The 22,535-nt window shown below is 40.1% G+C and overlaps 1 protein-coding gene and 1 long non-coding RNA gene across 2 annotated transcripts; both read left to right on the plus strand.

The window, feature by feature from the left end:
• Positions 1 to 20,436: 20,436 nt before the first annotated feature.
• On the plus strand, positions 20,437 to 20,809 carry LOC128738129 (uncharacterized). The gene is made up of 3 exons (XR_008412074.1): positions 20,437 to 20,505; positions 20,567 to 20,654; positions 20,705 to 20,809. It is a non-coding gene; the product is annotated as an uncharacterized LOC128738129 (long non-coding RNA).
• LOC128735971 (uncharacterized) lies at positions 20,799 to 21,780 on the plus strand. The gene is made up of 5 exons (XM_053830454.1): positions 20,799 to 20,899; positions 20,956 to 21,114; positions 21,166 to 21,283; positions 21,335 to 21,450; positions 21,502 to 21,780. The coding sequence occupies exons 2-5, from the start codon at positions 21,040 to 21,042 to the stop codon at positions 21,778 to 21,780; spliced, it is 588 nt and encodes a 195-aa protein (XP_053686429.1). The 5' UTR covers positions 20,799 to 20,899; positions 20,956 to 21,039.
• The last annotated feature ends 755 nt before the right edge of the window (positions 21,781 to 22,535 follow it).

Below are 22,535 nucleotides of genomic sequence, written 5' to 3' on the forward strand. Positions count from 1 at the left end.
CCTTAAACGGAGCCTGTGGAGTACCAGAGCGCCCTCCGCAGTAAACAGCCCTTACTGCATCATGAGGGGCTCTGATGCGGCGGACTCTTCTTTCCCCTCAACTCGTGGAATTCTATATGAGCAATCAAAATAAAACATTAACTTCAGTGAGCGCGGACGGATTAGATAATCCGTTCGCAAGAAGTGGTATCCAGAGGTCTCCGCCGATGTGTACAATTAGAAGCGCCAGCGTAAGCGGAAAGGGAAACGGCACACCTGTCGCTCCAACTGCATCTACGCCGGACGCAGCAATGAACGGCCCGTCGCTAATAAAAGCAGTGGCAGGCAAGAGAGACATGCTACCAAGAGTGGTAGCGGCGTCTCGTCAACTCGATGCCATTATCGAGTTCGTGGCAGGTCGCAGCACATTAGCGAAGGACCTGAAACAAAGTCTGCTCATGCTTCGGAGCACTATGCGTGCTGCGACGAAGGAGCACAGCGAACTCGAAGTGCGAGTAAAAGTGGCAGAGAAAGAGAAGACGCTTGTATCAAGGTCTGCACAAACGGATGCCTGCCCGTCAATGGCTGACCATTCCGTGGCACTCGCGACTACGGAGCAGTCTAACAACAAGGCATCCGCCAAACGCGCAAGGCAGTCCCCAGGGGAAGAAACCCCCACGGGTCCAAAGAAGTGTCTGATAGCAGAGGGTCGTAAGCCAACCGAAGAACCTACTGTGGGTAACAAGACGCTGTTAGCGTCCGACAACCAGTGGGAGTTCGTCAAAAAGAAGGCCAGGAAGAAAGAGGAGGATCGAGCTCCACCGAAAGTGGCTAGGAAAAAAAGGAGCAAAGCCCTTATCCTCAAAACTGAGGGTCCGAAATATTCGGAAGTTTTAAAGGCCATGAGAGGGCATGATCAGTTGAAGGGTCTTGGCGCGGATGTGTGGAGTATCCGCCGCCCTCGCACAGGCGACATGATTCTTGAACTAAAAAAGAATGCCACTAAAAAGGGTTCTGCTCACAAAGTGCTGGCAGAAAAGGTCCTTGGCGATAGCGTGCAGATCCGCGCACTAACGCCCGAGATGACTCTCCAGCTTAAAAACCAGGACGAGATTACCCAAGCGGGCGAACTAGCACGAGCTCTCAACGAGCAATGCAAAGTGGTGGTGACTACCGAGGCAGTTCGTCTGCGTAAGGGACCGGCGGGAACCCAGGTAGCAACTATAAGACTTCCACTGGAAGACGGAAATGCAGCCCTGAAAGTGGCTAAGCTGTAGGTGGGATAGTCCGTGTGCCCATTGAGCGTGTTCCAGCAGCCGGAGGCTTGCTTCCGGTGCTTTGAGAGAGGGCACAGGTCCTGGAGCTGTAAGGGGCCAGACCGAAGCCACTTGTGTAGGAGATGTGGCGGTACGGGCCATATAGCGAGGGACTGTACTGCGCCACCCAAGTGCCTGATATGTACCGGCCAACGGGACGCTAAGCACACAACAGGAGGCCCGAAGTGCCCGGCAGGCGCGCTGGCGACTAAAACACGGGCGTAGTGCAGGTAACGCAACCGAACTTGAACCACTGCCACGCGGCCCAGCAGCTGTTGTAGCAAGCAGTTACTGAGTCGTTGACGGTCATTGCAATAATCTCGGTCCCATACCGCATCCCTGCCGGAAACGGTAACTGGGTGTCGGATAGGTCCGGGATGGCGGCTATATGGACGACAAGCAGGTTCCCGGTTCAAGAGGGATTCGTGGTTGCCAAAGTGGGTGGAATGTTCTACTGCAGCTGTTATGTTCCGCCGAGTTGGTCTATCGAGCAGTTTACGCGGATGGTAGACCGAGTATCAGTCGTGCTGACTGGTCTAAGGCCGTTGGTTGTGGCGGGCGACTTTAACGCTTGAGCGGTAGAGTTGGGAAGTCGACGCACGAACCATAGGGGCCGAATTCTGCTTGAAGCTCTGGCAAAGCTCAACGTAGATCTGGTCAACGTGTAACGATTGGATTAGATCGGCTTTGATAAAATCAAGATTAACGCCTTTAATTAGCCTACTACGAAACTAAATAAAGCTTTCGCCCGAATACCTAGATAACCCTCATATGCCCATCAGCCCGATCGAAAGCAATTACCTTCGGGAAATTCGATGCGAATTAGAGTATAGAGAGTTTCAAATGACTTCCAAAGACAAGCGACAAATGAGTCATTGTAATAATTAAATGACGATGATTGGTCTACTCAAGGCCACCCAAAATAAAAAGATCGGTTTGGGAAATGCGAACAATTAGACGCAGCTTCACTTTTGTTCAAGTGCTGGTCTAGAAAAGTTTAGTCGCGTGATCGCGGATTTTTAACACTTAAAGTTAAGACAAATTTAGCAGTAGTGAAAAACAGATAAAAGTCGCGAGTGTTGAAAAAACCCCGACTATTAATTATTTAGCAAAGGCTAAAAGTGTGCGAAATCGTTAAAATTTGAAGGTAAGAATTACCTGCAATTTGGTAGGTTTTAGACCGCCATTGAACTACCACGTTTATAGGAACCCATAAACGTGGGTGCTAATCTGGAGTGCGAGGCTGGAAAAGCTAATTCCGCTGGATCTCATAAAGTACAATCAGGAACAATGACGCCAAAAGCGGCGGAACAAGTTTCTGAAAATAATCAAACAAGCTCAAAAGTAATTCATACACCAAATTTGCAAAGATTATTCATACAACCAATTCAAAACCGTAATCAGATTGTAACGCTTTTGATTTTACTGATACTGAACAAAGCGTTACATGCCAATTCTCCCTATGCCCGGACTGACCAGAAAAGTTTCTAGATGCCGTTGCCTACAACGGCTTAAGCGCCACTTTCGTATCCGAAAGACCGTTGCGGAAGATGGATAGGGATGCCCGACCGAGGACTCTTATCTCGGGGCGAGTATTTCAAACCTCAAAGACCTTCTACGAAGCTAACCGACAACTAAGTTTCAGACTCAACAAATTTGACCCGTACTAAAACAAACGCGACGAACAATCCTACGTATTAAAAAATCTTCACTTCTGTACAAACTCTGATTCACGCAACATCATTTATTAATAGCCCTCGAATATCGTACGCGCAAAGTTCAATCTGTTTAGCAGAAGGTTTACAAATGTTTTCGCCCTTGGCGACAAACCATGGTTCGTATCTTAGCTTCTAGTGCACTTCTTATCGTCTACACATAACAATTGGTCCATTTTTAAACCCAACACGGGTATTGTTTCACCACGGTGGGTGTCTCGACTGCTGGTGGGTATCCCAACGATGTCCACATAGTCCGGTGCTCTACCGGGTCGCGTTCCTTGCCACCGCAACCCAGGAAGCTTTACAGCGAAGCGGCTGGTTTTTCTCGAGCAGGTGGGAAACTTCAGTAGTGTAGTTTAGGCTGCTTCACGGATGAATCGGTATTCGTTTTATGCACCAAAAAGTATTGCCGCCGGTCCAAATTTGATCCGAAATTAGCTTTTCCGGCCTCGCACTCCAGATTAGCACCCACGTTTATGGGTTCCTATAAACGTGGTAGTTACAATCAGGGCTGGTAACGGTCAATTTTGTCACTGACGCTAAACGAAAACCAAAAACAAAAAGTCACCCTGCAAAATAGTCAGTCCCAAGCATTTTTTGTCAGTGACAAAAAATCACTGACTATAATCTGTTAGAATAAAATCAGGACGCATCCAGGGTAGGTGACGGTCAGTTTAGTAAGCGACGTTTGACTATAACCAAAAATAAATAGTCGAGCAGCAAAAATAGTCGTTTCCATGTGTCTTTATCAGTGACAAAAAAAGTCCGATTATTTATTTGGAAGACGTAAAAATGTTCCTAATTTGATGTTTTGGAACCGGGGATGCTATTAGATGGATGGATGGATGGATTGTTTAATGCCATTTTACCATTTGTTCGAAATTGGAAGTTCGACGCCGTTTTGATATGCAAGATGGCGGTTTACAATTTAAGTTATTTTGCATGAAATCCTATACAGTAATGATATTTTTGGAATGGGAAAATTGTCAGAGTTAAAAAATCAACATTAGACGCCATTTTGAAATCCAAGATGGCGGACTGTTGATTAGCATTTTGCATGGAACCTCTTGCAATATATGCTTTTTTAGAATGGGAGTGACGGCTAGAAGTCGAAAATCAATGTTTGACGCCATTTTGAAATCCAAGATGGCCGACTATTGATTAGCATTTTGCATGAAAACCCTTGCAATATATATTTTTTTGGAATGCCGTTGACGACTAGAAGTCGAAAATCGATGTTTGACGCCATTTTGAAATCCAAGATGGCGGACTATTGATTAGCATTTTGCATGAAAACCCTTGCAATATATACTTTTTTGAAATGCGGTTGACGGCTAGGAGTCGAAAATCGATGTTTGACGCCATTTTGAAATCCAAGATGGCGGACTATTGATTAGCATTTTGCATGAAAACCCTTGCAATATATACTTTTTTGAAATGCGGTTGACGGCTAGGAGTCGAAAATCGATGTTTGACGCCATTTTGAAATCCAAGATGGCGGACTATTGATTAGCATTTTGCATGAAAACCCTTGCAATATATACTTTTTTGAAATGCGGTTGACGGCTAAGAGTCGAAAATCGATGTTTGACGCCATTTTGAAATCCAAGATGGCGGACTATTGATTAGCATTTTGCATGAAAACCCATGCAATATATGCTTTTTTGGAATGCGGTTGACGGCTAGGAGTCGAAAATCTATGTTTGACGCCATTTTGAAATCCAAGATGGCGGTTTATTGATTAGCATTTTGCATGAAAACCCTTGCAATATATACTTTTTTGGAATGCGGTTGACGGCTAGGAGTCGAAAATCGATGTTTGACGCCATTTTGAAATCCAAGATGGCGGACTATTTATTGGCGTTTTGTGTGAAAACCCTAGCAATATATACTTTTTTAGAATGCGGTTGACGACTAGAAGTCGAAAATCGATGTTTGACGCCATTTTGAAATCCAAGATGGCGGACTATTGATTAACATTTTGCATGAAAACCCTTGCAATATATGCTTTTTTGGAATGCGGTTGACGGCTAGGAGTCGAAAATCGATGTTTGACGCCATTTTGAAATCCAAGATGGCGGACTATTTATTGGCGTTTTGTATGAAAACCCTAGCAATATATACTTTTTTAGAATGCGGTTGACGACTAGAAGTCGAAAATCGATGTTTGACGCCATTTTGAAATCCAAGATGGCGGACTATTGATTAGCATTTTGCATGAAAACCCTTGCAATATATGCTTTTTTGGAATGCGGTTGACGGCTAGGAGTCGAAAATCGATGTTTGACGCCATTTTGAAATCCAAGATGGCGGACTATTGATTAGCATTTTGCATGAAAACCCTTGCAATATATACTTTTTTGGAATGCGGTTGACGGCTAGGAGTCGAAAATCGATGTTTGACGCCATTTTGAAATCCAAGATGGCGGACTATTGATTAGCATTTTGCATGAAAACCCTTGCAATATATACTTTTTTGGAATGTGGTTGACGGCTAGGAGTCGAAAATCGATGTTTGAAGCCATTTTGAAATCCAAGATGGCGGACTATTGATTAGCATTTTGCATGAAAACCCTTGCAATATATACTCTTTTGGAATGCGGTTGACGGCTAGGAGTCGAAAATCGATGTTTGAAGCCATTTTGAAATCCAAGATGGCGGACTATTGATTAGCATTTTGCATGAAAACCCTTGCAATATATACTTTTTTGGAATGCGGTTGACGGCTAGGAGTCGAAAATCGATGTTTGACGCCATTTTGAAATCCAAGATGGCGGACTATTTATTGGCGTTTTGTATGAAAACCCTAGCAATATATACTTTTTTAGAATGCGGTTGACGACTAGAAGTCGAAAATCGATGTTTGACGCCATTTTGAAATCCAAGATGGCGGACTATTGATTAGCATTTTGCATGAAAACCCTTGCAATATATGCTTTTTTGGAATGCGGTTGACGGCTAGGAGTCGAAAATCGATGTTTGACGCCATTTTGAAATCCAAGATGGCGGACTATTTATTGGCGTTTTGTATGAAAACCCTAGCAATATATACTTTTTTAGAATGCGGTTGACGACTAGAAGTCGAAAATCAATGTTTGACGCCATTTTGAAATCCAAGATGGCGGACTATTGATTAGCATTTTGCATGAAAACCCTTGCAATATATGCTTTTTTGGAATGCGGTTGACGGCTAGGAGTCGAAAATCGATGTTTGACGCCATATTGCAAGGGTTTTCATGCAAAACGCTAATCAATAGTCCACCATCTTGGATTTCAAAATGGCGTCAAACATCGATTTTCGACTCCTAGCCGTCAACCGCATTCCAAAAAAGTATATTGCAAGGGTTTTCATGCAAAATGCTAATCAATAGTCCGCCATCTTGGATTTCAAAATGGCGTCAAACATCGATTTTCGACTCCTAGCCGTCAACCGCATTCCAAAAAAGTATATATTGCAAGGGTTTTCATGCAAAATGCTAATCAATAGTCCGCCATCTTGGATTTCAAAATGGCGTCAAACATCGATTTTCGACTTCTAGTCGTCACCCGCATTCTAAAAAAGTATATATTGCAAGGGTTTTCATGCAAAATGCTAATAAATAGTCCGCCATCTTGGATTTCAAAATGGCGTCAAACATCGATTTTCGTCTCCTAGCCGTCAACGGCATTCCAAAAAAGTATATATTGCAAGGTATTTCATGCAAAATGCTAATCAATAGTCCGCCATCTTGGATTTCAAAATGGCGTCAAACATCGATTTTCGACTCCTAGCCGTCAACCGCATTCCAAAAAAGTATATATTGCAAGGGTTTTCATGCAAAATGCTCATCAATAGTCCGCCATCTTGGATTTCAAAATGGCGTCAAACATAGATTTTCGACTCCTAGCCGTCAACCGCATTCCAAAAAAGTATATATTGCAAGGGTTTTCATGCAAAATGCTAATCAATAGTCCGCCATCTTGGATTTCAAAATGGCGTCAAACATCGATTTTCGACTTCTAGTCGTCACCCGCATTCTAAAGAAGTATATATTGCAAGGGTTTTCATGCAAAATGCTAATAAATAGTCCGCCATCTTGGATTTCAAAATGGCGTCAAACATCGATTTTCGACTCCTAGCCGTCAACCGCATTCCAAAAAAGTATATATTGCAAGGGTTATCACCCCATTCTAAAAATATACATATTTACTAAATTTAATCGCAGTTAAAAAATTGTCCGACTATAAATAATTTTTCTTAGTCATTAACCATATTACGCGCGACGTTGACTAAATTATGCAGGTTTTGATCATTGACGGCCGACTAACCGACTTATCAAGAGAAAGTACGGTCAAAATATTTTTCGTCACTGCTTTGATAGAAGGTGACTATTTTTCTCCAGAAATAGTCAGTCGGTTTTTTGTCGTTGATGGAGACGGCAGTACTTTGGTTTTCGTCGCTGACTATGGTGTTTTGACGGTGATGCTAGACAGCCCTGGTTACAATGGCGGTCTAAAATTGGTAGGTAATTCTTACCTTCAGATTTTAACGATTTCGCACACTTTTAGCCTTTGCTAAATAATTAATAGTCGGGGTTTTTTCAACACTCGCGACTTTTATCCGTTTTTCACTACTGCTAAATTTGTCTTAACTTTAAGTGTTAAAAATCCGCGATCACGCGACTAAACTTTTCTAGACCAGCACTTGAACAAAAGTGAAGCTGCGTCTAATTGTTCGCATTTCCCAAACCGATCTTTTTATTTTGGGTGGCCTTGAGTAGACCAATCATCGTCATTAAATTATTACAATGACTCATTTGTCGCTTGTCTTTGGAAGTCATTTGAAACTCTCTATACTCTAATTCGCATCGAATTTCCCGAAGGTAATTGCTTTCGATCGGGCTGATGGGCATATGAGGGTTATCTAGGTATTCGGGCAAAAGCTTTATTTAGTTTCGTAGTAGGCTAATTAAAGGCGTTAATCTTGATTTTATCAAAGCCGATCTAATCCAATCGTTACAAACGTTGGCACCACAAGTACCTTCAGTAGGAACGGTGCGGAGTCTATCATCGACGTGACATTCGGCAGTCCTGGTCTAATAGGAGACTGGAGGGTAGACAATGGCTATACTCACAGTGACCATCAGGCGGTCCGCTATGGTGTCGGTCAGATAACGAGGCAACAGGCGGCGAGTAGAGCCGACACTCCAACCACCCGTGGATGGAAGACATCATACTTCGATCCCGAAGTATTTGTGGAAGCAATCCGAAGAGTGCGGTGCTCGTGGTATGCCTGATCCGAACGCTGATCATTTGGTTGAGGTACTGTCGCGAGCATGTGACGCTACCACGCCTAGGAAAGGTCGACATAGGTATGGCAGGTCACCGGCTTACTGGTGGACAGATGAAATTGCGGAACTCCGCGGAGCGTGCTTTCGTGCGAGGAGAATTATGCAAAGAGCTCGTTCGGACGAAGGCAGGGCTGAATGTCGAGTAGCACTAGTTGCTGCACGCGCAGCGCTTAAGAGTGGGATAAAAGCTAGTAAACGAGCCTGCTTTGAAAGGTTATGTGCTAGTGCCAATGCGAACCCGTGGGGTGATGACTATAGGGTCGTAATGGCAAAGACCAAGGGAGTGATGGCGCCCTCAGAGCAATCGCCAGAGATGCTGGAGCAGATAATCGAGGGCCTCTTTCCGCGCCACGAGCCAAGGCCCTGGCACCAGGCCGCTGAGTCGTCCCACGGCCGACGTTCCAATATCTCAGACCATAGCGTAGGATGGTCGGCCTCCCAGCCGAACATCCAAAGTAACGTGGGCGACGGCGGTTTGGCGGTCGGGGACGAAGTGACGGTTACGAATGAGGAGCTCATTGAGATCGCTAAATCCCTGAAGGTGAGCAAGGCACCGGGGCCAGACGGAATCCCGAATATGACCATTAAAGCGGCTATGTTAGAGGCTCCCGAGTTATTCGGGGTAGTAATGAGGAGATGCCTGGAAGCTGGCCACTTCCCGGACAGATGGAAGCGACAGAACCTCGTGCTGTTGCCGAAGCCGGGAAAACCTCCGGGTGTTCCCTCGTCATATAGGCCGATCTATCTGCTCGATACTGCCGGTAAGGTGCTGGAGAAGGTTATCCTTAACAGACTCGTACAGTACACGGAGGGTACAAACGGTCTGTCAAGAAATCAATTCGGCTTCCGAAAAGGCAAATCTACGGTGGATGCAATCTTGTCTGTCACTAAGACAGCCGAGGTGGCAATCCAGCACTAGAGGACAGGTATCCGCTATTGCGCAGTTGTCACGCTCGACGTGAGAAATGCGTTTAATAGCGCTAGCTGGGACTCCATAGCCAACTCGCTTCGGAAAGTCCAAGTGCCGGTGTCACTGTATAGAATCCTGGAAAATTATTTCCAGAATCGTGTGCTATGCTACAACACGGAGGAGGGTCAGAAGTGCGTTCCAATCACCGCAGGGGTCCCGCAAGGTTCCATACTGGGCCCGGTGTTGTGGAACGCCATGTATGACGAGGTGTTGAAGCTAAAGTTCCCGTTAGGGGTGGTGATAGTTGGCTTTGCGGACGATATCACCTTGGAAGTCTATGGTGAATCTATTAGAGAGGTTGAGTTGACGGCTGCCCACTCTATAAGCATTGTTGAAGATTGGATGCGATCCAGGAAACTGGAGCTAGCGCATCATAAAACGGAGGTTATCGTGGTGAACAACCGCATGTCGGTACAGCAAGCAAATATCAGCGTCGGGGACTGCACTATTTCGTCAACGCGGTCCTTAAAACTTCTGGGACTCATGGTCGACGACAAGCTCAAGTTCGGGAGCCACGTCGACTATGCCTGCAAGAAGGCTTCCACAGCTATTTAGGCATTGTCTCGTATGATGTCTAATAACTCTGCGGTATATGGCAGCAAGCGAAGGCTATTAGCCAACGTGGTCCAGTCTATACTCAGGTATGGCGGACCGGTGTGGTCATCGGCGTTAGGTACCAAAAGCTATCTAGCCAAGCTGGAAAGCACCTATCGTCTCATGTGCTTGAGAGTGACGAGTGCGTATCGCACAGTTTCACATGACGCAATCTGTGTCTTAGCAGGTATGATGCCTATGGGCATTATCATCAGCGAAGACGTAGAGTGCTTCAACCAACGTGGAACTAGAGGCATACGGAGTACCAGAAGATCGGCCTCGATGACCACATGGCAGCGGGCATGGTCTAATTCCACAAAAGGTCGGTGGACACATCGACTTATCCCGGAACTATCCGGGTGGGTCAACAGGCGCCACGGCGAAGTCAACTTCCACCTGACACAGATTCTGTCAGGGCATGGTTGCTTCAGACAGTATCTGCACAAGTTTGGGCATGCGGAGTCCCCCGCGTGTTCCGAATGCGTGGATGTTGAGGAAACGGCAGAACATACTTTCTTCATATGCCCTCGTTTCGCGGGCGCGAGAAGCAACATGATGGCAGTGAGCGGACAGGACACTACCCCGGATAACTTAGTCCAAAGGATGTGTTCCAGCTCGGACGTCTGGGGAGCGGTCAATGCGGCAGCTACCCAGATTGTACTCGAGCTACAAAACCACTGAAGAGCCGATCAACGGCGAATAAACTGCCTAACTCTAATTACCAATAATTTTTTATCCAAGCAATTTCGAAATACGGATCCAATAAGAAAATACGACAGATAAAACTTTTTGCTGTTTTCACAAGATTTTGAAGACTGGACAATAATTAATCCAAATACAAAATAAAATTTCTTTTCAGCTATTTTCTATTTTTTCTGCGAGTTACGATGTTTACACAAGAGATTGGTGCCATATAGGTAATAGTACGACGTTTAGAAAGGAAAGGAAAAATGTTTAAAAGTAGTCATGTCTCACCTACACAATTATGTGGGCTCGGGCTTAAAGGGATATAGAATTTCATTACGTATTTCTTGGATCTTCGACAGTAGCCTAACCTGTACAACATGACCCGACTATGACAACATTTTTTGTCTTCATTTAAATGCTTATAACTTTATTATTTTGCAAAGATGCATTTGAATTACCGAAACTCCTTTTAAAACAGAAGTGTATGGGTGACCGCCAGTAGGTGGCCCAACCAAGACGACATTCTCCTAGTATCGCCTGATCCCTATAGCTTCACTATCTTGACCAAGTAACTGACGGACAATTGTGTGTATCACTAATTTCAGCACCGCGGGTTGCTCTCGATCTAATTTCAACTCTCTGAAGCCTTCCAACAATTCTTTCAAGATTATCCCTATTGCGAAAATCACTCTCGGAACAATCCTTGGTCTATTATATTTTTTCAAGGAAGCGCTGTGTTTTTCTTTACTATATTGAGGTGCACTTTAGAAGTGGATCGTTTGTTGGCAAACTCCACAAACGTGTATTTTGTGTTTCTGTTCTATTCTAACTTCAATCAAATCCAGAATTAACTGAAAAAATTATTAATATATTGCAAATTTGTTAATATTTCAAGTGTGTATAAATTTTGCCTTTATTGTTATTGGTGAAATACTTAAATAGTTGCCTAAAAATATAAACCGCTTAAAGGCGGTCATAGCCAGGTGAGCACAAAAAAGCGTATACATAGTCATTAAAGTGTCCCAAAATAGCACTACGTCAGAAAACCTGGGGGCTCACCCCTATTGAGTTGTTTCGTGATGCGACGTTTCGTTTAAAAGTTATAAGCAAAAATGTGAAAAATACGTGACACGAGTTTCTCCCGTACTACATGACCGATTTCAACGATCTTTATATCAAATGAAAGCCCTTTTTAAAGCTAAATTGTTTTATTTTTTATTTTAATAGTGATCTATTAGGATATATTATCTTTCAAATGAGACTAATAGCGCATAAATCGGTTTGGCCGTCTCTAAGAAACAGGCGATAATTATTACCTTGTCAAAACAGGTTTTTAAGCATAACTTTTAAACTACTTGTTTGTTTTCAATTAAAAATTTCTGAATAATTTAGCTTTAATAAGGGCTTTCATTTCATACTAAGATCGTTGAAATCGGTCATGTAGTTCTAGAGAAACCCGTGTCACGTATTTTTCACGTCACGAAGCAACTCAATAGTGATCTACTAGACAATAATACCTTTCAAACAAAAGTAATAGCGAACGATTCGGTTCAGCCATCTCTGAGAAACAGGCGATAGAAAAAATCATTACATACATACACACACACACACACACACACACACACACACACACACACACACACACACACACACACACACACACACACACACACACACACACACACACACACACACACACACACACACACACACACACACACACACACACACACACACACACACACACACACACACACACACACACACACACACACACACACACACACACACACACACACACACACACACACACACACACACACACACACACACACACACACACACACACACACACACACACACACACACACACACACACACACACACACACACACACACACACACACACACACACACACACACACACACACACACACACACACACACACACACACACACACACACACACACACACACACACACACACACACACACACACACACACACACACACACACACACACACACACACACACACACACACACACACACACACACACACACACACACACACACACACACACACACACACATTGCTCAAATCGTCGAACCCTATCGATTGGTATATGTGACTTGGCCCTCCGGGCCTCGGATCAATTTCGTGTTTTTCGACCAATTTTTAAACCTTTGTTATAGTATAACAAAGGTAAAACATGGTATCGAACAGTATTTCAGAGTACTATATAGATAGGAAATTTAATGACGAACAACTTTGCCGAAAAAAGTATGGACGTATGTTCAAATTTCGCTGAGGTTTTCACGTTTTTCTGAAGGCGGAACAATACATATTTTCGCAATTTTCAAATTTTAGCAGTTCCACGTGAAAAAAGGTAAATGATAAAACATGAACTATTTATCCTAAACGTTACCTACGTGTTTAATAGGAGGAAATATGCACCTTCCACAGAATTTATCACCATTTAGGCTCAAGAATCACTTTTAAAAAGGGCGTATTTATGTTAATAGGCAATATGTTTGAAAAATCGTATCTCCCGAAACTAGAGTTGCTCCAAATTGGTGCCTAAGCGTGAATTGTAGAAAATTGATTTTTAAGCATGAAAAAATTAACACTGAAATTTTTTTTAACCATTTTTGTAGAATCAGTAGATTGTAGAATCAGCAAGATGTATTCGGGCAAATTGAAAGGTAATTTTTATTCTAGTTGCTAATAATTTCATTGCTTGGTAATATAACACGGATAACATATGAAAAGGGCACTTTTAAAATAAAAAATAAAATATATAAAATAATTAAATATATCACCACTATTTCTCAAAAAAAAATCAAAGGGGTTATGTACAAGACACGACCGCATATATAGGTGACGCAGGACTACGTAAGCCTCTTTGTAGAGATAGTGGCATGTATCCATGCTTGAAATCATTCGATTCTTCATGTATACATGCTATATGCAACATATATATTGTCAATTGCAAGGAAAATTGTACCATCCAAAGTGCGATATCGCTCATAAAAGTGCTATTTTGCATTAAATCGTTTCAGTATCTTCGGTGCACTTTTTCATTATCTTCCAAGCAATAAGGGGCCATCCATATACCACGTGGACAGCTTAGCGAGGGGTGGGGGGTACGTGAATGTCCACGCTTGTCCACGGAAGGGGGGAGGGGGTATAGAAAATGTAGAAAATAGAAAATAAATAGAACTTTCATTTGTGCCTGTTGATTTAATTAAACATATCAGCATAAACCATTGTTCAGTGTTTGTTTATAAGTTCAAATAAAGTTCATTCATCTTTTCATTTCAGTTTTAGCTTCTGAGATATATTTTTATTTCTCGTAAGAAGGACTAAGCCAGCGTTAGTACTCAAAGATGTTGATTATCTAGCCTAAATGTTGCAGTAATGCAATTTATTACTATATTACAACTCTTTGCATCCTTTTGTAAATGACAAAGCTAACGAAAGTATACCAGTACCAGAAACAATCAATCTCACTCACAGATGCTGCACAGTATAAATATTTTCACGGAGAATCAAACCAACGAACTTTCATTATTCACGTGGCTCATTTATCATTTGAGTCATTTGAATACCACTCAAATATAGAATAATAATAATCATTTAAGTCACGATTACAATCCAATGCAACTCGCCACGAAAAAGAAAAATCCATAAACAACGTATTTGTAACTTTACGAACCACAAGCTAAGCCAAGCTAGGGTAAGAACCCCACAATTCGCCCCCTCCCCAGAATTCGCCCTCCCATTGGTATTCCCGTGATTTAACTCAATATATAGTTGAAATATAAGTTGTTAGTTTAATTTATATTCATTTTAACTCAGTTTTCAGTTATTTGAATAGAATTCGTTGTGTTGTTTTATGTATTTTAATGATTTAATGTGGTTTGAAAAATAGGTAATGTATTTAAGACGCGATTTTTCCATTTTCAAGAACGAGCACGAAAAATAAAATTGAGGAAAAGTAATGGAAAATCGTATCTCTTTGCACTTTTTACCTTTGTTATACTATAACAAAGGTTTAGGAATTGGTCGAAAAACACGAAATTGATCCGAGGCCCGGAGGGCCGAGCCACATATACCAATCGACAGGGTTCGACGAACTGAGCAATGTCTGTGTGTGTGTGTGTGTGTGTGTGTGTGTGTGTGTGTATGTGTGTATGTATGTGCGGGGCGCAACTTTTCTATCGCCTGTTTCTCGGAGATGGCTGAACCGATTTGTTCGCTATTACTTTTGCTTGAAAGGTATTATTGGCTAGTATATCACTATTGAATTAGTTCGAGGTCCGACATTTCGTTTAAAAGTTATAAGTAAAAACGTGAAAATTACGTGACACGATTTTCTCCGGAACCAAGTGACCGATTTCAACGATCTTGGTATCGAATGAAAGCTCTTGTTAACGCTAAATTTTTTGGGTAAATTTTATTGAAAACAAACAAGCAGTTTAAAAGTTATCCTAAAAAACCTGTTTTGACAAGGTAATAATTATCGCCTGTTTCTTAGAGATGGCTAAACCAACTTAGGCGCTATTAGTCTCATTTGAAAGGTAACATAGCCTAATAGATCACTATTGATTTGTTTTTTGATTGGACGTTTAATTTGAAAGTTACGAGCAATTGAATACAACACATTAAAATTAATAATAATTTATAACCATTTCATCTAAGATGATTTATCTAGTTTGAATTATTTTGACATCAGATTAGAGATTTTAATGCTGCAAATATATCTGCAAAATTTCAGTAGAATTGGTTTTGCCGATCAAAAGATATTAACCCTCCAACACTCGCGCCAACTTTTGTAATACGGGTTATTCGCGCGCACAATGGCCCAAAGCCAAAAAGACATGCGCACTAGAGTTTTGACTGGGAAAACTTGGTTTTAGGTTTATGGAACCTTTGGAAGAATCTCTTGAAATTGAAAGTTCTATCGTCTGGTGCAATTTAAATTTTGATTAATCCCCCTAAAAGTGGAATAAAAAAATTATTTTTCTTCAGTTTCAATATAACACATTGATGTATTCTGCAAAGTTTTAGAGTATATTATTACAAGAAATTTCGCTGAAGACAGTAACCCCCTATCTCTTCAGCGAAGCTAGAAAAATATTATTTATTGTATATGAATTAGTGAAATCAGTTTTTTATTTTAGCTCTTTTCGTAATTGTTGTATGACATTTTCATGTATTACAAAGTTGCACAAATAGTAAAAATACACAACTTTGCTGAATATAGTATACCTCTATGTTTGCTTGTTTAGGAACTGTAGAACTTTGATTATAAAAAATACCCTAATTTTGACTCCGGATTACACACTTAAATAGGCAATTTGAATTCGGTAATTTATTTTACAGAAACTGATTTGTAAAATGATATATTACCGAAATTCCGCTGAAAACTGTTCTCTTCGGTACTTGTCATTTAGAGCCTTACGATTATTCGGTAAAACAAATTATGCGTTACAGAAAACGGTGAAACTGGTACAGTATCATTTGTCAGAATCAACAATTACCGAATTTTGCAATACGTTTTACCGAAATTCTGTTGGTCATCAAACTTAGCGTTGATCGCCATTTTTGTACTCGCGGTTTAAAAGTAAGCTTGTTTTATTTCAAGTCGCGTTGAATTTGATTAAACAATTTGATTGGTTTGTGCTTAGTGCTTCTATTCTATAGCTTAAGGATTAAAGAAAACCGTCGCAATGGAAAACGTACTAGAAGAACTAACAAAACACGATGTACGAATAACTGAAATTTTTTGTAAGTATATTATACATAATTTCATTTTCAGGCGTCTAACTACGCTGTTAGTTGCTTTTTCTGCGGGGTTAAAGTGTTAGGTTACACTTCCGGGTATCATCGACATATAAAACAACACATTAGAAATGAAGACTTTGACCCCGCGAAGATTTTCTTCGACTGCACTATTCCTCATTGCTCTTCACGCTACAGAAGTTTCTACGCGCTGAAAAGACACATTATAGAAAAACACCCGGTTCATGACCTTCCGACTACAATAATTTCGTCCGCTTTTGATGATATAGAGTTTGAAAGCCAAGTAGAGCATAATAATTATGCAGAAGAAACAGCAAGCATTGACAATGACAACACAATTGACGATATTCGAAAAATCATAAATACTAAAGTGTGTCAAATGGCATCAGATGTTGGGTTGCCCCAAACGAAAATATCAGAATTCGTCAAACTATGCGAATCAATTGTTTCGCAGGTAGCTGAATACCTCGAACAGCAAATAGTAAAATTCTTAAAATCTCAAGATTTACCAATTTCTTCAAATCAACTGATCGAATTACAAAATTGTTTAAAACTTTCTGAGTTATTCAATGACGTGCGCACTTTCTCGAAGCAAACTAAGTTCCTTAATAAAATCGCCGGACCAATTCCAGCGCCACAGGAATTATTACTTAGTCGTCGCGAAGATATACGACACATCAATTCCCTGCCGCGAAAGGTTGTAGTGCACGAAACTGCTTCTTACATTAGCATATTGGATACATTAAAGTTTATTTTTCGAGATCCTGGCGCTCGTGCTTCATTGAACGAAACAGATAATCTATCGTCAGAAACGCCGTGTGTCACTGAATATAGTTGTTTTCGGACCGGCGAAACCTATAAACAAAATAATTATTTCAAACTACACCCAAACTGCATCAGAATTAGTTTGTATCAAGACGACGTGGAGTTGGGGAATGCTCTAAGCTCGCGCGCTGGTATAAATAAGATTTCAAATTTTTCTTTCAAGATACAAAATTTTCCCGATAAATGGAATTCCTCTCCTCGAACAGTATTTCCATTATTATTTTGTTCAACCATAGATGTAAAAAAGAATGGGTATCGAAAGATTCTCACACCTTTGGTAAATGACTTGAAACTATTGGAGAAAGGAATTACGCTCTATTTTGGATCAGAACGATTTGTAATGAGAGGGGTATTAACAACGTTCTGCGGAGACACCCTGGCTACCCACGACGTTTTCGATTTGCTTGGACCCGGTGCAAATTTTTTCTGTCGTATTTGTCAAATAACACGAGAGCAATTTCGTACAAATCCTTTCATAGATTATCCATTGCGTACTAAAAGCTGGTATGAAAAACAACTGTCTGCCGTACAACAAGGATCCGTGACACCGAAGGATTGCGGCCTCAAAACATCTGGATGTATCTTTAATGAATTGGAACGCTATAACATTACCGAAAACAATGCATTAGATAGCATGCATGATTTGGCGGAAGGGGTAGTTCCCGTTACTATCCAACTGGTGTTGGCGCACTATTGTAAACAAAAAAACTTAAATTTCACTGTGAGTTACATTAACAAACGCTTAAATTCGTTTACGTATGGTTACAGTGAACGCTGTAATAAACCATCTCCAAACATTACGGATGAAATGATGCTACATCCAACAAAACATAAGCTACGACAAACTGCAGCTCAGTCACTTTTATTTCTTAGAGCTTTTCCCTTCTTGTACGGTCACTTGGTTCCTGAAAATTGCGAATTTATGAATATGATAGGACACTTGATTAATGTTGTAAGGATAATAATGTCACCAGTTGTATCAGAAAACTTACTTTGCCAATTAGAGGAACATATACATTATTTTCAAACTGCGTTTTTTACAAAATTCGAAAGACGTTTAAATAAATTACACCACCTGCAGCATTACGTCATGTGCATTAGGAAAAGCGGCTCCATGAAGCAGTTTAACTGCTTGCAGTTTGAGCAAACAAACAAGGTTGGAAAAAATCAATCCGCGACTTGCAGGAATTTTAAAAATATATGCCTAAGCTTAGCTAAGCGACAATGCTTCAAAATGGCAGTGAATATGATGGATAACCCACTATGTGATAAAATAACGATCAGTTCAAAAAAACTAGTAACGTCTTCTGATTGTCTAAGCCACCCATACCTGGATCAAAATATTGAATATGTAGTGTTACCTAAGACTGTAACTTTAAACGGCGTAGAGTTCCGCTGCAACAACGTTGTCTGCTTGAAGCATCTGGAAAGCATTGAAAACAATACGTTGTTTCCTACGTACGGGGTAATTCGTGAAATTGTGTATTTCAACTCTTCATATTACCTACTAATCCGCATATGCGCCACAACTGACTACAATAACTTTTTGGAAGCTTATGAAGTAACAATTTCGAAGACCGATAAAATGTTGCAAATTAATGATTGTTTTACGCATGCTACGTTTTCCTTTTGGAAACCCAATGATGGTACAAAAAAATACATTTCACGTCGATTCTATAACAGAGATTATTAAACCATACTGTATACATATTTAACACTATTTTTAATGCCACATTCACACTTGTTGTTATTTTCCAGCTAAAGAGGAGATTGATGATCTCGATACATTTCTGTCACTCCGGCAGTCAGATTTTGTTAGATTAAATTTGAACACCAAGATGATAAAGCTGATTGAGAAGCTCCAAGCTGAATTTATTTGCACCGAAGAATGGATTGATGATAATTCAATGGAAGAATCTGCTAAAAGCACATTTGCAGCAAACGTTGATTCTGGAACCACTAATCAAACTTGTAACACTACAGATGTAAACAAAAGTCCCTACAGTGGACTTCATTTTGAAGAGGTGAGATTTTATTAGACCATCATGACAAGCGACAAGGCAACTTTGTGATTTTGATATTGATATTGCGCTTTCCCGTGTTGGAGTTTTGACAATCCGCAGATGACCCCACGGGAACGCAATATCAATATCAGCAATGTTGTTAGTTCGTAAAATGCAAGGTAAAATGGTCTATTATTTATAGACCAGCAAACTTAAACGAGAGAGAGACATCGAGGGGTGTCCAGTAAGACGTTAAAATACAAAGTAACTTAAGATTACTTTAATAATCTTAGTTCTGAATTACGTGATAAATAGTAATCAATGATAAACTACAATAATCATTGGTAATCGTTATTTTATTAATTACAACATTATGGTTACCAATAACAAATAGTAATTGGGCAAGTAATTTTAATGGTGGTGCTTGTTATCACTGCTGTTATGCGCTTTGTTATACCAAACTCGCTTATTAACTTGATTCATTTCGGTTAACACAAGTTAGGACCGAATTGCAGTCAATCTGTTTTTAATTTAAATCAAGACCCAGGTAACCATTAAGCATTAAAATAAGCAATAAATCAGTCGTTTATTAGCATCCCTGGCGTTTTATACTGCAGGTTGTTGTTTATCAGCTTTTTGACTGCCTAACTGTTGCAAATTGGCATTTAATCTGTCGTAAGTGGTAGGTCTTATGATTAAGCAAGATTATTCTCGTTTATTAGGTATTAATTATTAGATTGATTATTTAAGATTTCATTGTTGAAATTGGAGAGTACTCTGATTACTACACATTTGTATGCCTGGCTGGAACCCCCTTGAATCGAACTGTCTTTCCGCCGAATCACATTGACCATCAGCATATGTCAATGCGATTCGAGCTGATGAAAGCTGGCTGCAGCAGCAAGTTATTCCAAGGTTAGTCAACTCATCACCTTGGGCTGCAGAGTCTAAACGAACAAAGTAAATAAAGAAAGTAAGTTTGATATGATATTTTAAACATTTTAACTGGTGTATGTTTATTGTGAAACCCGCTTTTTAATTCGTGATGTTTGTGTGACATTAACGATTACTTCTGCAACAAAACATTTTGCTATTTTGTTGATTTGTTTTAATCTGAGGTTTTCTTTAGGTTATACATGTAGATCGAGTGTTTGAGAGAACAGAAGACGGAAGAATGTTAATGGACCTATTAAAGCAGGGAGTTCGACCGACGGAAACTATAATAAAAAGAATCGCATACTTACTGTGTGACTGTTTACAACATATATATGGATGGTATAGTTTAATGTTTATATGTCTAAAAAAACTTTTTATTTTAAAAGCATTCGTTTTTCAGCCGACCATGCAATTTTTACAAGAATCAAATTGCGTTGTCTTTGGTTAATTCATATCCTATTTTGGCCGCTGAGTCTGATGTGCCACAGGTGAAAAACGTTATTCTTTTTTTTTCTCTCTAAATGACATTCTTTCGTAGGCTCTGTGGTTTCATGCACATGCTAGGGGAGTAAATCGTCATGCTGGGCGTATTTACTACCGGATGGAGTATTTGGCAAGAAAATCAAATGATCGCATCAAAAAACGACGTCGAATTGAAGAGATGTCACCATCGGTACCATCCACACGTGTTTTAGAACATGATGATGTTACTAATGAAGATATAATCACATTGGTGATTTGTTAAAATTTGTCATATTTTCAAACATATAAAACTTTTTCTTTTTCCAGGTGGACGAGTTAAAGTATATTGTGCCAAATACACAATCCAAAGCACGTATCCTAGAACTGTGGAGCAAAACTGCGACATAACGCATGAATAATTTGCTAGATGAAACGGACCAATACGTCAATAATTTTCCAAGTAATTTTGCTTTCAACGGTCTCCTGGTAGGTAATTTTGTATTGAATAATTCCTACTTTAACGAATTGTTTTTCAAGATAACTTTGGACTTTTATCACCTTTATCCACATGCAACGAAATTTGATGAAAAATGGGGTCAATTAGAACCAAAAATTTTACGCACTCATCCAACGTTATTCAAAGAGTTAAAAAACGGTAATTAAATTTAGTTTGATGGCAACTAGCAAACTTAACCTTCATTTGCAGATTTTCTACGCGCCTTGGCGATTGTGCGAATAAAGAATCCGTCGCGAGGCTCTAAAAATAGTATTAACGACACATCCAGGGAAAATCCGTTATACGGAATGATTGAATGGAAAGAAGTAATAAACATTAACTCATCGAAAATTCATATATTAACGTTTCTTTTGTAGATTACAGATGAACCTTCAGGACAACAGAGCATTCCAATGATCGTCATTCGAGGACCATTTTTGTGCAACTCGGAAGAATGTGCTATATATTGGAGAGGCGAGCCTATTATTGTTGAAAATTTAAAATCGGGATTCGAAACCTTGATTCAGCTATACACCGTGTTTAGAATCGTCCCGAAACCGTCCGACAAACATTTTTTTCTCTTCTTCTCAGGAGCTGTGCTTAATATTCAGCAATTAAGCACGACTGGGACAAAATTCGTGCAGGGATTATTCTAACTTTAATTTTAACGCTTGGAAATCATTTCATCGTCAAGTTCATCGTTATATTATAACTTAATTCTAAAGTTTGTATCTATAAATGTAAGATACCTAATTCATAAATAAAAATTAAATTTCACATTTTTACAAAAAAACTGCAATTTTTTTTATGTAAATTTTTACATTTATTTGTATTTATTTTGCAGATATCCTTATTACGTTTTACAGTAAATTTCATTTAAAAATTCGGGTAGATCAGTAAAATCTACGGAATATTCGGTAATTTTGACAGATCTGTGCTCCAGCTGGATTACGGATCATTCGGTTTTTTTTAATTACCGAATCTTCTACCGAACGTTCAGCTGTTTAGAATTCGGTGAAATTTTAACGAACTCGGCGTTTTTTTCTAAGTGTGTACTCGACTACCAACAGACGGATACATTTTAAACATTTTACATTATTGCTGATTGTTTTGATGCATACAGACACCATTTTTCCATATGAAGAAACGAGAGAAAATTCCAGGCCAATTCCGGTACACCTCATATGCTGATTGCTTCATTTCTGTGATGTCAGTTTATGCTGATCAATTTTCCCAACAATTTAAAGTATTAATGCATTGAATAATTTTGACATTTGGCTCATAACAAGTTTATTGAAGAATATACGTTAGTTACACAACGATTTGTAACTTTATAACAATATGGCGTTCAAAAACCTACACGTGTTATACAAAATACAACAGCGTGAGTAACGGAAGGTTAATAAAAATT

The sequence above is a fragment of the Sabethes cyaneus genome, chromosome 2 (assembly GCF_943734655.1).
Source record: "Sabethes cyaneus chromosome 2, idSabCyanKW18_F2, whole genome shotgun sequence".
Taxonomy (NCBI): domain Eukaryota; kingdom Metazoa; phylum Arthropoda; class Insecta; order Diptera; family Culicidae; genus Sabethes; species Sabethes cyaneus.